The sequence below is a fragment of the Paecilomyces variotii genome (genome assembly GCF_004022145.1).
Source record: "Paecilomyces variotii strain CBS 101075 chromosome Unknown C8Q69scaffold_25, whole genome shotgun sequence".
NCBI lineage: Eukaryota > Fungi > Ascomycota > Eurotiomycetes > Eurotiales > Thermoascaceae > Paecilomyces > Paecilomyces variotii.
Genome location: NW_021167164.1, coordinates 37,211 through 53,337, shown reverse-complemented (window position 1 = coordinate 53,337; position 16,127 = coordinate 37,211). Strand labels below are relative to the sequence as shown.

Here is a 16,127-nt window from a genome sequence, read left to right as displayed (position 1 = left end):
CAGATATAAGCATATGCGGTAGCTCTCTCAAATACTGTTCTAATTCGAATATATCAGCCGTATTCATGTATTGAATAAAACGGGCCATTGTAGAAGAATTTTAACCTCTTGTAGATGGGACCCCGCGATAGAAAGAGAGTTTAGTAGATAGGGAACAAGGGTCCGTAGTATTGTAATTTATATTGTACTGAAAATATGGTATTAGTTTGTCATATCGAACCTGCTTCTTACACAGCCACAGGATATCCGGCACAGCCACTCGTATTTGTATCGATAGATTTTCCCCTCTAGTATCACTAGAACGAGTATGTTTCAAAACAATACCTAATGGTCGTACCGATTGAATTGGGTCCGACTCGGGCATACCAAGCCACCCATCATCACCGGTTGTCACCCAGATGCTGTCCAAACGAATCTCTATGTTAATAAAACCAATTTCGTCACATCGTCCCCCTAAGCCTATTTTCATGCACAAAAGACCCATGATGCACGCGCCGAGGCGTGCGAGCCTAAGTCCATCGGTCACTTCGGGACCTATAAGAGTCGTCCGTGCGTTGGAGAATTTGTTTTATATTCCAAAACGCTGTTCCCTGTCTCAATCACGGAAAGAAAATTTCAACAAAATGTCTGTACACCGCTTCTACCTTTACCTTTTGCATTCAATTTGCCTCCCGTTAGCATGTTACCATCAGCTTAGCCCTGTTGAAAACGAACTTCGCGACCTTGTGACCCAAAATTCCGTTATAAAACGCGCCGGTATGACTGCAGTTATCAAAGGTTTTCGGGACGGCACTATTGCTACTGTGAAGTGGCCAAATCTCATCGAGACTGCCTTCGAGCTCGATAGAGCATCAGACGAACTGTTATGGTACATACACATAGTCGAGCAGCTCGACATATATAACAGTAAGTGCAAATCCCTGCTTCGCATCTGAATGCTATGCTTATAGGCGTGAAAAGGCAACCCGGAAGTCCGACATATTGCGCAGAGCCAAGCTACTCAAAACGTTCGCATAGCGAAGGGCCACATCGATTCTGCAAGGGACCAGGTGCAATCTTGGTTACTGGAAAGAGAGTAGAGGTATGGTAATAGCACGCGGGCTCAGAAATCTGTAAGCTTCGGCGACGGTGCTATACTTATCAGGTTTAGCTCCTACCACCACAACCCCACCAGCCGCCAAAAGAGCCACTTCATAAACACTCCCCAAATTCTCTCTCACATCAAACAAAAGCGACATAAGGCTACCTTTATTGAGATGCGGGACTTGCTTTGAGGGAATAGCATAAATCGTACACTCTTAAACGTGATATGGTTTTCTAGTTATTTGGCTTGCGGTCCCCTGTTCTTGGCAGTAAAGCGAGCGCGGTAATCAATAATATCCCTTACCAAGTCTAGACCAAAACGACTCGGCACCTGGTAATTCCCAACTTCGGTCCGATTCTTTTACGTTTCTCTTGGTTTTAGCAAATTATTCCATGTTCCCAGGAACTTTCACATTCTCAGTAGCAAATAAGCTCAAGATACGGAAGCAAGTATAATCCTGTCGGAACCGTCTAAATAGCCCAAGAAAGTCTGGCCTGCGAGATAATCGATCTTAATTGTCATTTCGCATATGGTGTAAGTAGCCTCACCGTTTAACCACCGGCCCGTTTAATCACTCCGTTTAAATACCTCGTCATTTAGAAACACTTTTGTGCAAGAACTCTCAGATAAACTTCTCTGTTTATGAAAGAGTCGAGGCCTTTCTTCATCTTCATCACCGGTCAGCAAAACAGAGGAATTCGCGTGGCGCAGTGCTCGTTCTAGCTAGGCAACCACCCCGACTCAAGCACAATATTGGATGCTGGCCCCGACATCTCGACGCCCTAACTTTGCTTCGCAAGATTATCAAGGTCCATTTTGCAGATGTTGGAAGAATGATAAACGTAAACAAGAGGTAAGAGGGAAGACGCAGCTCTTCGGAAGGGAGACCCTCACCACTGCGGCTGGTTTAGACCCGTAGCCAAGCCCCATTGTCATGTGATGTTGACCGACGCTGGAATGCGTAATTGGATGATGGTGATCCACAACATGTTCTGACCAATGTTTGCGTTCGTTCCATTTCGCGCCGTCAGAATTCATCACCGATAAATAAGCAGTGCCAGTGAATGAACGAATTATGGTGTGGCTGTTTTTGGCTTCAGAATTCCATCAGGCAGCAAAGAAGCTGGCGGCTGTATACCGATTTTCAATGGTCATGAATCCCTGTCAGTTCTGGTGAATTTTCCTGGCGTGTTTCAGTCTTTGGCGGGTCTCTGGCTGGCTCTCAGCCTGTTGAACTGTCGTACCTAGTTGAACGGTGGGTTTCCAAGGCCAGGAGACAAAATAGCACCTAGGCTGTCAGCTACCTGGAGTAGCACATTTTCGTGTTCCAGGCCCGGGCATCGATATCGATCTCCACGTCAAAACTTTACTCATTTTCCGTTTACCTCCCGAAGTTCAGGGGACCCCACTAGTCACCTCTGGGATCTCTCACAATTCAGTCAAATACCCTAACTTTATTCGAGCCTTTACAGCCATTCTCGAAATCGCCTTGACCAACAAACATTGAGATACTCTTTCCCGGCCCCACCGCCAAGACCTTAGCGCAGACAATTTATTGAGCGAGCCGCATTAAACTGAGAGGCTCAGTAAAATGCGCCGTGTATATTACAGTAGTGTATGACATAAGATTACATTACGCGTATGAGAAGAAAGCCCATAGAAATTTATGGATTTCTATGGTAGATCCCTGTAAATCATGTGGGAAGGCCACCTTGTGCCAAGTAATTAATGACCTGCTGAGAGACCCTCTTTCTCTTTCTCCTCTTGTGCGATGTGTGCTAGTGATCATTTGCAAGGTGTCTCTTTGGCCCAGAGAACTTATAAATAGGTACCGTATTTTTCTCATACGATTATACTTTACAGGAAACTGCCATACACACGCTCCATGCCTTCTTTCCCTTTTTCATAGCAGCAACAAGGCTTTATCACCTGCTTAGCAACTCTTTTGCGCCATCACCCGCCCCCCTCCCCCTACCCCAAAGCAGAAAGGTCGAACAGCAGTTCGAGTCAATATGCAAGCGCCAAAGAAAAATCAAGTCTTACGCAATCAACCAAGTAACTATTAGGTAGCCCTTTTGCCACAGATCTGGAGCAAGTAACTAAACCCTGAAATTTGAATTAGACTGCAATAAATTGAAAACAGTTCAGTACATAGCTAACATTCGAGTACTTCATAAGTTTCCGAGCTCAATAGTTTTTCAAAGTTGATCAGGTTGGCATTTAGAGCCCAAATTAACCAAGCTGTATTCTCGCTGATGTCATGACGTAACTTGAGCCCTGGTATTATTTCTTCAGGTGGTCTCCAGGTTGTATGTGTCTTTAGCAGAAGATCCTCCAACCAGGAAAGACTGCGTTTCAGCAATAAAACGCATCGTTGTAGTTTATCATGTCGCAGCTCGTCAAATTTGACTAGTTGGAAAAACATGGCGGTTTTCTGGGAGAGACTGATGATATCTTCGCATAATTGACATTCCGCTTGCGACATAATAGGATCATCTTTCGCCAAATTTATCGGTGTCAGGTAAGGTCGTTCAATCTTGGGATACGGGAAAAACTCACTTCTCTCCGAGAAGGCTCGTATGTGGCGTCTGTACTTCTTTTCCAGCATGAAAGCGTCATCGACAGCCCGATTTGAGAGAGAGCATACGAGCTCTTCGAGGTTTCTGTCGCACATTTGGAATGTGATGCTTCCATCGTTCCTCGCTTGGTAAGACCACAGCATGTCCTGTTTTCTTTGTCCAGCACTTCACAGATCGTGAACGCGTCCCATAGGAGTAGAGATTGAGGCATTACGACAGTTAAGTGAATAGAATGTGCGAATGAGAAGGAGGCGAGATAGAGTGTCGTGTACAACGTTGATGAAACAAAAAACGAAGTTGAAGTTGAGCCACAACCAGGCATTTATAGTTCTTGCTCTTGGTAACGAACGGTAGTATTGGGGAGTTGACCGAGTTGAACTTCTGCTTTCCTAGTTCCCAGTATCAATGATGGCAGTTCCCAGCGTCAATGATGGCAGGTCCTAGGATGAGCAGTGCTCGCAGGAGCGTACCAAGAGACCCCGGGAGTCACCAAGCCATCCCTGGGAACGGAATCATATACTCCAGGAGCCACCGGCCCCCGCTTCGCAGCCGTGCATTTGCCCTGAGCCCTGTCAGGTCATCGAATGGCAAGCCCCACTGCATGTCAAGTGAGGTGAGGGATCATCTTCGTTTTGTATATAAAGTGGGACGCATGCTTTGCTAAATGCTTTTGATATCTCTTAAAGGCCTCCATCGCAATCGTCACAGCATAGCTGTTCTTTCCATCTTCATTTGCCGGCCATGAATATCAGTCCAGACAACGTCTTTCGGCTCTTGGGCCAAGTGATCGGTGATCCCTTACACCGTGAAGATTGTATCTGGGTGGGAGAGGATGGAAAGCGATGTCGAAACGTTGTACCGAAATCATCCCGAGTGGAGGGAGCATCATGCCTGCAGGCGCTTCAAGATCTCTCCTCGAACTATTCAGCGACGCAGAAGCTTGCCTTAGGGGGGAAGTTCTTGCTCTGCTCGAAGTGCAGACGGCACCGCTGCCGACCTAGGCAGTGGGCTGAAAGCTTGATACGTATGTTCGATATGCCAGCCGGCCAAACCGACCATGTTGCCGCTCTCAAATTGGAGAACCATGCAGGAGCGCCGCAGCGAGAGCAATGGCCTTCTTACCGCCCTTTTGGCATTGACACGAGCACCTGGCTGCAATTAAGTCTGTCTGCGCCATGATCATATCTTCAGGAGAGGAGTAACGATGCAGAGCTTTCCCTGGCCGCGACACCGAAGAAGGCTGGCCCAACAGCAAAAGTGTATTGACAAAATCTGTGAAAAACTACGGATCGTGGCGTGCCTCTATTGTATGAGCAAAAACCTCTTGAATCTCGACAACCCTCAGATGCCTCAGATATCTTAAAAACAAGTCATGAAAAGCTGCATTTACGAGATGAACTGGCTAACCACCTGACTGCCGGTTCTTTGTCACGACTCATGCGCACGCCAAATCAAAACCGTTCACGCCGCGAGAACATCATCTGATGCATTCCGTTCCCTTTCTGGCTGACATTTCATTCTTCCCCGTCTCTTTGACTCGCTTCTGTGTTGACGTCAGCATATCATGGATCCGGGAGAGGCTGTCCATGGAGACTTGCGGACCCTTCCTGTAATGCCTTCCTCAGGCTGCTCATGATATTCACCAAGGGATGCTTCTTATTTATTAAAAAAAGAATTATAAACTTTACTTTAAGCTAAAAAAGTAAAATAAAGAAATTATTTATTTTATATAGGAAAATATATTATAGAAAGAGATTATTAAATAAAGACTTAAAAAAGAATAAAAGAATATTAGCTTAATTAAATATAATATTTAGTTAATTATACTAGAATAGCTTAAAGATAACTTAAGCTTTAAGAAAGAAACTAAAGATATTATAAAAAACTATTACTTTATTAATATAATAAGATTAAATAAGCTTTAAAGGATAAAAAAAGGTAAAATAAGACTAAAAGATTATATAAGGAAAAATTATAAAAGATAATTAAAGAAGAATAGAGATTTCTCTTAATTAAGATAAACTAATTTAGTAATTATTAGCCTCTAAGTATAACTAAAAAAATAAGAGTAGTTAATTAAAAAATAAAGGATATATTTAAAAAAAGTAAAGATAAAAAGATTATTAAAATAAAAGAGAGATAAAAATTAAAGAGATTTAAAATTATAAATAAGTTAAAAGAAACTATTAATATAATAGAGATTATAAACTAAATATTAAATATTAAAGTTTAAATATTAATCTAAGACCTTATTAGCTTATCTCTTAATTTATATAAAGCCTTATTTACCTTATAACTATACTAAGTAATAATTAAGGTAATATTTTATAATATTAAAGAAGTATAGTTTAATACTTATATATTCTTATAATTTAAGCCTCTTAATAAAGATAAAATACTATATAGCTATAACTTTAAAGTTACTAATTAAAATTAATAATTATAAGAAGATATAAAATATTATAATAAATAATAAAGCTAAAATTAATATAATATATAAAGATATAATAAATTACTATAAACTTATTATAAGCTAAAAATTTAGAGATAATATAATATTAATAAATAATAGCTAAACTTCTTTTATAAGCCTTTATAAAAATATACTTATATAAGTAAAATCTTTTTATTATAAAATCTTTTTCTTTATAATAAATAATAAGATTAATTATAATTATATTCTAGAATAATTCTTTAAATATTAAGTATATTTATAATATATTGCTTTATTAAATAAAATAATAAAGAATATAATTTACTCTATAGACTAAAAGAATTAAGCTATTATTTAAATATTTTTAATAAATAATTTAAGAAATAAGTTAAAAAAAGAAATATTATAAGACTTTTTATTAAAGATATAAGAGTTATTAAATTAAAACTAGAAAAAAATAATAAATACTAGATTAAGAAAGGAAAAAACTTATAAAAAATATACTTAATAAATAATATTAATTTTAAATTAAGTAAGGGAATTAAAAGTAAAGGAATAAAAATATTTAAACCTATTAAATTATAAGAAAAAAAGAGAGATTTATAAGAATATAAGCTATTTAAAAGATATAATCTTTTTATTATAAGGGTAAGATATATTATTAATACTTAATATAAAAAAAAGTATAAAAAAGTTTATTTAATAAATATAATAAATAGACTTATAATAATACTAGAAAAATTATTAAAATAAAAGAAAATTATCTAAGAAAATTATTATATAAACTCTTAAAAGAGTATAAAAGAAATATAGAGAGAATTTATTAATTATATCTAGTTAAAAATATTAGATATAAAAAGAGAAATAAGGTTAATCTTAAAATACTTAAAGAATCTTATTATAAGAGAAGGCTTATAGCTAAGAGAAAAGAAATTATTAATAAAAATACTCTTTATTAAAGAAATAGCTCTTATATAGACTTTTAAAGAGATTAAATAAATATATTTAAAAGTTATATCTCTAGTTATTATTTAAACTATATAGTATAAACTATAATAAGTAAAAAGATTTTTAATATTAAAGGCATTTTATAATATAATATAAAAAATAATAAAAAAAAGAATAAAGGCTAAAATTCTTAAATAAAGTTAAAGGCTTTATAAAAACTTATAGTTCTTAATAAAGAAGAAAAATAATAAATATTAATTAATTAATATAATAATAGAGATTAACTAAGTAATAATATAAGATATTAATTTACTCTTTTTAGCTAATAAATTCTTAAAGAAGTTTAGCAGAATATTAATATTAATACTAATAGATTTATTCTCTAAATATAATTAATTAAAATTAGCAGAAAAATTATGTAATTTAATAGCTTTTTATATACTTAGAATTAATTTAGTTTAATAAGCTAAGCTATTATAAGAATAGACTAATATAATCTTAGAATTTATATATAAAGTTATAAAGGCATTTATAAATAATATCTCTAATATTTATAATATATTTTAAAATAATACTCTAGTATAAAGACTTAAGACTAACTATAGAGAAGAGAAAGTATTATTTAAAGTTAAAAGATTTATATTTAAATATATTTAAAATATTAATAAAGTACTATATAGTTTTAAACTTATTAATTTAATTATTATTAAGAAAAAGTTATAATTTATAGTTCTAGAGATTAAAATAGTAAGATATATATATAATATAAAAAAAAGATACTTAGAATCTATAAAAGTAATTAAAATCTTAAAATAACTATTTTATTAAAATTTAAGAAAAGTAAAAAAATTTTTAAGAGTTATAGCTTACTATAAGATATAAATTAAAGAATATATTATTAAAGCTAAGCTAATATATTTAATATTAAAAAAGAGATAAGACTTTTTTTAAAGATTAAAATAATAAAAATTAATAAATATTTTAGAAGTAGCTTTAATAATAGCTTTAGTACTTAAATTAATTAATTATAAAAAAAGAGAAATAATAATTATTAATATAGACGCTAATAATAATAAATAAAGAGTATAATTTATTATACCCCTAGCTTCTTATTAGAGTATAAGCTTATAAGACTATAGTAAAGCCCTAAATCTAAATATAATACTGAGGTAATTAGTTAAACCTTGCTTTCCCTGCTTTTAAGATTTATATAAGATAAAGCTAAGAAGTACTTAAGGTTTAAAATATAAATAGGCTTTAAATTACTATTTTATTAAAGGCTAGCTGATTTATTCTAATATAATAAATATTTTATTATTTCCTTATTTATATAGACTCTTATTATTAAAATCTTCTAGTATAAATCTTTCTTTATATTAGTTAGACCCTTTATTATAATAGTTAATCCTTTATTTTACTAGTAGACTCTTCTCTAAGCTAAGTATATAAAGCTGCTATTTCTCTTGCTATAATTACTAGTAGAGTAATTTATTTATAATTTTTAAAAATCTTTATTTCTTATAGTTTAAATCGCTCAACTTAGTAATATAAATAATTATATTAATATACCCTATAACTTAGAGAATAAGGGTCTTAGCTTTTAGCCTATAGTATATACTTTAAAGGGTTTAGAGATTATTAAACTTAGCTCGCAATAACTAATTATTAAAGCTAACTTATAAACTCTAAGAGATATTTTAATAGGTTTAAAGAGGGATTAATTCTAAATAGAAGATAATTTATTAATAAAGAGAGACCTTTTATAGCTCTTTACCGCTATTTATATTAATAAGTAATTAAGGCTTAAGCTATTTAAACTGCAGAGGTATAGAGCTATTATACTTAATGCCTATTACTAATAGTATTAATATATAGATAAATATTTAGCCTATAATGCTTTATTATTTAAAATAGAAGATAAGAAGGTTATTTATACTATAGCTTTATTAAATAGAGAATTAGCTTAATTTTAAATCTACTAGTAAGAGAATTTTAACTTTTAAATACTAACCTAAAATAAATTTAAAGATTAATTATTAAATTTGCTTAATAATCTATATTACTAAAGATAAAATATAATAAATTACTTTTATATTCTAATTTAATATTTAAATTAAACTATTAAAGCTTTTCTATACTATTTTAAATAAGCTTATATATAGCTAAACTAAGATAAAGAATTTAATAATAATAAGATTATTTAGTCTTATATTTTCTATATAAAATTATAACTTAAAGTTTAAATAAACTTATTAAACTATTAAGACCTCTTAATTAATCTTAATTAATTAATATCTTTAGCTATTAATTAAGAAATAAATTAAAAGAAAAATAAACTCTTAAACTTTCTTATTATACTAAATATAAATAGATTAATATAAAGTATATTAAAAGACTTTATCTTAAGATAAAAAAGAAAGGAGATTAATAATTAATATAAGGGAATAAATAAATCTTAAAAGAAGAAGTTTAGATTACTAGTAGAATAAGACTAATTTAAAAAAAAGGCTGCTGCTTTAACTATAATAAAAAAGATTATATATAAAGATTTAAATTATGCCTAAAAAAGAAAGATTCTTTTAAAAAGAGAAAGCCTAAGATTATTATAATTTTTTGCGATAAAAGATTTAAAATAAATAAAGAGTCTTTATATATTTTAATATAACTCTACTTATCTAATAATATATTTAAAGATAAGGCTTTTATTAATTTGGGTTTAGCTTAATATTATATTAGCTTAAATATAGCTATATAATATAAAATTCTCCTAGACTTCTAATAATATATAAATTTTAAATCTATTAATAAATATAAGATTTAAAAGTATAGATTTTTTAAGATAGAGATCTATATTATTAACTCTAAAAAAACTATAGAGAAGGCAGATATATACTTTTATATTATCTTAATACTTAGATTATTTATTATTCTTAAGAAATTATAATTATAAACTATTAATCTTATTATAGATTAAGAGTTAATAACTTAAAGATATTATATTTTATAATAGCTATAGATAAAGATTAAAAATATTTAATAATTCTCTAAGATAATAAAAGAGATAATTTATATATTTTATAGGGATTAAATTAATCTTATTATTTTAAAAAACCTACCTTTAAAATATAAAAAATATATAGAAGTTTTTTTTAAAAAAAGAGTAAATATATTACCTGCTAAAACAGATAAATATAAGATTAAACTTTTAAATAATATAGCGCCTTTATAGGGGAAACTTTATAACCTCTTTATTAAAGAACTTAATATTTTATATAAATATCTTAAAAATATATAATAGAAAAAGTAAATATAACTATTAATTAATTCTATAAAGATACTTATTTTATTTATTTTTAAGGCAGATAGTATATTAAGGCTCTATATTAATTATTAAGCCTTAAATAATATTACTATAAAGAATAGATATTCTCTACTTAAGGTAAATAAAATATTTAACTAATTAATTAGCTTTAAGATCTTTATTAAGCTTAATCTTAAAAATATTTATTATTAGATTAGAATTTACTACAGAAATAAATAAAAGATAGCCTTTTAAACTTATTATAGGTATTTTAAGTATTTAATTAATTATATTATTTAGCCTATGCAATACTTCTACTATTTTTTAAGCCTATATTAATTAGATATTATAGGGGTTATTAAATATTTATTATATTATATATTTAGATAATATCTTAATTTTCTCTAACTCTATTAAAGAATATAAGAGATATATAATATAAGTCTTAAAGAGACTATAAAAATATAAATTATATATAAAATTATTTAAATATAAATTCTATAAGGAAAGAATTAAATTCCTTAACTTTCTTATAAAGAAAAATAGAGTAAAAATAGATTTTAGCAGAATAAAAACTATTAAAGATTAACTAGAGCTTAAATCCTTTAAAAAAGTTTAAATCTTTTTAAGATTTACCGGATTTTTTAAAAGATTTATTTATAATTATTTTATAAAAATAGCTCCTTTAACTAGTTTATTAAAAAAAAGCATTTAAGAAAAAAAGATTAGAATATTTATCTAGATTAAAGAGACTACGAAGGCATTTAATAAGGTATTTTAATCTAAAAAAACTAATAAAACTGGCAATTAATACTTTAGGATTTACCCTTATTATATATTTCTTTAAGGAGATAATAATAAGATAAGTCTAAATACTAATTTAAAGATAGCTTTAAGAACTAAAACTAAAATAAGTTATAATACTATATTAGAGAATTAGTATCTTATAACATATTATACCTAGAAGTTTATTAAGATAAAGATATATTATAAGATCTATAATTAAGAACTTCTAGCTATTATTAATATTTTTAAATATTAGTATTATTATTTAAAAGATAGTAAATACTCTATATAAATATAGAGTAATTATATAAAATTATACTATTTCTTTATTATAAAGATATTAAATAATAAATAAGCTTAATAGGCAGAACTATTAGCAGCATATAATTTTTAAATTAAATATAAATTAGGATAGCTTAATGCTATAAATACTTTATCTAAAAAGGTAGATTTTAAATTATTTAAATCTAAATCTTAAATAGAATTACTTCTAACTCTTTAAAAAAAGCTCTAATATAAAGCTTAGGATAAGTATATATAAGAAAATAATTTAAAGCATAAATTTATTAAAGCGGGCAATATAAATAGTTTAAAATATTTAATATAAAGAATGCTAATTATTAAGGTAATTAGAGAAGAGTCTATTTAAGATACTATAATTCTTAGCTTACTTTTTATATTAAAATAGCTTTAAATAAGAGATATTTTTATCTTAGAGAAAATTAGGGAATTAAAAATATATATTCTTAAAGATAGCTTAGAGATAGTATAAAAAATAGATAATAAAAAATTATTATAAAAAGATAATATTATATTTATATTAAATATACCTATTATAAAGTAAAAGCTCCTTTAAATATATTATAATAATCTTTATATAAGATATTAAAGTATTAAAAAGACTAAAGAGCTATTTTAAAAAAGATTTAACTAGCTTAAGATAATATAAGATATATAAGAATATATATCTATATATAATATCTGCCAGAGAAATTAAATTCTATAATATAGGCTATATAAAAAGCTAAAATCTCTGCTAATCTTAGCGCAATTATAATAGAATATCTTAATAAATTTTATAATAAAACTGCTATTATTAGAGAAATAAGAAGTTATCTATAATTTAATATTAATAATTATAAATTGCTATTTAAAGATAGTATTTTATATTTTTACCTATAAAATATTAAAGGCAGATAGAATAGCTAATCTTATTATAGATTATATTTATAACTGTTTTAAACCTCTATAATTAATTATATTAAATAGAGATATACTATTTACTAATAAATATTAGATAGAATTTTACCGCTATATTTAAATTACTAGACTTTTAAGTATTATATTCTATCCCTAGATTAATAGCTAGACTAAAAGGCAGAACTAAATACTAGAGTATTACCTTTAGGTCTACTTAAACTATAAATAAGATAATTAAGTATTTTTATTAATTATAGTAGAATTTATATATAATAATTTAATCTATACCTTTATAGGTATAAGTCCCTTCTATATTATCTATAGATTTAACCCTAGGAATTAAAATAAATATAACTCTAAGAAATAAATAGATATACTAGTAATTAATAATTAATTAAAGGAACTTATTAAAATCCGCGCTTAAGTAAAAAAATCTCTTTAAAAAGTTATTATTATGCAATAAAAATATTATAATAAAAAGTATAAGCCTAGATCTTAAATAGTAGGAGACTAAGTCTGCCTTTTAATAAAGAACTTAAAGACAGATTAATTCAATTAAGAAACTAAATATAAAATACCTAAGATCTTATAAAATTATAGAGAGAATTAAAACTTAAGCCTATTAGCTTAAGCTCTTAAAAAATCTAGGCAGAATATATTTAATCTTCTATATCTCTCTATTAAAGCCCTATTATTAGAGACTTAAGGCTAAACTTAAATATTTAAACCTAATCTTAGTAAATAATAAACTAAAATAAGAGATTAAAGCTATTCTAGATAAATAAATAATATAGGGAAAGAAATAATATTTAATTAAATAAAAAAACTATCTAGATTATAAAAATTTATAATAGCTTAAAGAAGACTTTAAATATATTTAAAATATATTAGCTAAATTTAAGGTAATAATATAAGCTATTAATAAGACCTCTTTAAGAAAGTCTTTAAAAAGCTCTAGAAAAAAGAGTTAATAAAATTAATAAGATTTCTTTTTTTTCTTATTAGGTTTTTAAGTTTTATTTAATTATTTTATTATCTAATCTATATTACTCTTTCTCTATTTATTTAGCTATAAAGGTTTAAGAGTTTTAATAAGAATATAAGAAGCTAGTCTATTTAGAAATAAATTTATTTTAATTAAGCTATTCTTAGTAAGAATTAAAAATATAGGCTTAAGATTAATTTCTCTCTATTTATTTACTTTACTATTATAAAACCCTATTAATATAGATTTATTTCCCTTCTTATTAGAGAAAGGAAAAATATTATAAGTAATATATATAATTTCTTATACGCGCTATAGATTTAATATTATTAAATAAAGTAATTTAAATAACTCTTACTAGAGTTATATTATAAACTACTTATATAAAGATAAAGTTAATAGGATAATAAATATAAGCTTATTTATATTTATCTTAATAAGCGCTTTACGCAGATATATCTCTATAAAAGATTTATATTTATTATAAGCCTTCTTAAAAGACCTATAATTATCTAAGAGATAGGCTTCTTAGCTAAGGCTCTATAAATAAATAAGCTTATCCTTATAAATTAATAAGACTAGAATATAGGGCTTATATTTATAACTATAATAATTATATTTAATATTAATATTAGTATAAGTATATTAAAGTACTAGATTTTTAATTAGCCCCTTTAAATAATAAAGATATATCTTTTAAGGTATTAAAAGAAACTTTTTACTTAGCTTAAAGATAATAGAGCTATTTTCTATTATTATATTAATAATAATAATAATAATCTTAACTAATATTTTAATAATAACTAGTTTAATCTAGATCTTTATATTAATAATCTCTTTATACTCTATATTTTATCTCTAGGGCTTTTTTATAATATAAGAGTTATTCTTAGCTTAGCTATAGCGGCTAACTTAATAATAAAATAAGTTCTCTTTTTTTTTAGTAAGCTTTTTAATACTATTATTAAGTTAGATAAACTTATTTATATAGTAGCTAAGACTATAAAAAAAGCTAATTTAATAAAGATATAAACCTTTTATATTTTAATTTTAATATAATATTTATCTTAGCTAATAGATTCTCTATAGAATCTAGAGTAAATAAAGATATTAATCTATTAATAGCTATAAAAAGAGTAATATTTAACTAAGGAAATATTTTCTCTAATATTATAATAATAGTTAAAGTCTTTAATATCTTAGCAGTAGTTAAGGAATTATAATCTAATATTATATTAATAACTAAATTTAGCTATATTTTAATAATAATAGCTATTTCCTCCGCAAAGAATATAGGAGGAGAAGATAACTCTTTAAAGGGAGAAATAACTTTTTTAGGCTATTAATACTACTAAAATTAGTATATATTATATAAACTATAAACTAGGATAATTATTTAAGGAATCTTATTATAAAGGGGTAGTATAAAATAAATTCTAAGACTTATAATCTAATTAGATTAGCAGATATTAATATAATTAATTAAGATAACTTATCTCTAGAATAAGAAGCTCTAAAAATAAATAAAAAATAGTTAATTTTTTAAAGTTTTTTAAGCTATTATATTATTAGTATTATTATACCTTTAAAAATATATTTAAATTATTATTTAAATATATTTAAGACTAAGAGTTATATATAGTAAAAGATAAGAAGATAATTACTAAGGATTAAAATTTTAATCTTATAATATTATATAAATAATACTCTTAGCTTATATAGCTTCTTAATTCTTTACTATAAAGATAATAAGAAGCTTTTTTATTTATTATATTATAAACCTCTATAAAGCTATACTCTATATTTAATATAATAATTTTATAACAGCTTAAGGATAAGCCTTTAAAAAAGGGGAAAATATTATTATACCTCTAGCTTTTTATTAAGATATAAGCTTATAAGACTATAATAAAGCCTTAAATCTAAATATAATACTAAGATAATTAGTTAAACTCTACTCTCCCTGCTTTTAAGATTTATATAAGATAAAGCTAAGAAGTATTTAAAGTTTAGAATATAAATAGGCTTTAAATTATTATCTTACTAAAAGCTAATAATTTATTCTAATATAATATATACTCTATTATTTCTTTACTTATATAGACTCTTTACTACTAGACTCCTTTAGCATAAACTTTTTTCTATACTAGTTAGACCCTTTATCTTAATAATTAACCCTTTATTTTACTAGTAAATCCTTCTCTAAGCTAAGTATATAAAGCTATTACCCCTCTTATTATAATCGCTGGCAGAGTAATTTACTAGTAACCTCTAAGAACCTCTATTCCTTATACCTTAAATATAAGAATACCCTAGGACTTAGAGGTAAATAGCCTTAATATTTTATTAAATTACTTAACTCTTCTCTACTTACTAATAAAAATAACTTTAAATTTAATAATTAGCTATTATAGATTAAGAATAAACTAAGAGTAAATATTAATTATTATAAAAATAAATATCTCTATATTATATATATTTAAAGCTATTTAGGTAAAAAAGCTATAACTTATATATTTTTAAAATTTTATAAAAACTTAAGCCTTCTCTTTTAAATAGCTAAAGAGATATTTAATTATCTTTAAGCTATATTTTATAATCTAAATTAATAATAAACTATAAAATATTAGTTTACTAACTTATATATAAAGATATATTAAAAATATAATAATTTCTTTATAAAGTTTATAAGGCTAGTAAGAAAAATAAATATTTACTCTAATAATTATTAGCTTAAAATATATAATAAGATTACTCTATTTCTTAAAAGCTTTATTATTAGCTAATATTATTAATTTAAAGATTTTAAT

At 26.7% G+C, this 16,127-nt stretch overlaps 2 protein-coding genes across 2 annotated transcripts; both read left to right on the top strand.

Annotated features, from left to right (window-relative positions):
• Positions 1–311: 311 nt before the first annotated feature.
• C8Q69DRAFT_194392 (hypothetical protein) lies at positions 312–998 on the top strand. Its single transcript, XM_028626010.1, has one exon. The coding sequence runs from the start codon at positions 399–401 to the stop codon at positions 933–935; it is 537 nt and encodes a 178-aa protein (XP_028480855.1). The 5' UTR covers positions 312–398; the 3' UTR covers positions 936–998.
• Positions 999–4,404: 3,406 nt separating this feature from the next.
• Positions 4,405–4,842, top strand: C8Q69DRAFT_410158 (hypothetical protein; the record flags this gene model as incomplete). The annotated part of the gene is made up of 1 exon (XM_028628285.1): positions 4,405–4,842. The coding sequence occupies one exon, from the start codon at positions 4,405–4,407 to the stop codon at positions 4,840–4,842; it is 438 nt and encodes a 145-aa protein (XP_028480854.1).
• Positions 4,843–16,127: the final 11,285 nt, after the last annotated feature.

Excerpts from the sequence above, each read along its gene's own strand:
- C8Q69DRAFT_194392 (XM_028626010.1), top strand. The coding sequence starts at position 399 with ATGCTGTCCAAACGAATCTCTATGTTAATAAAACCAATTTCGTCACAT.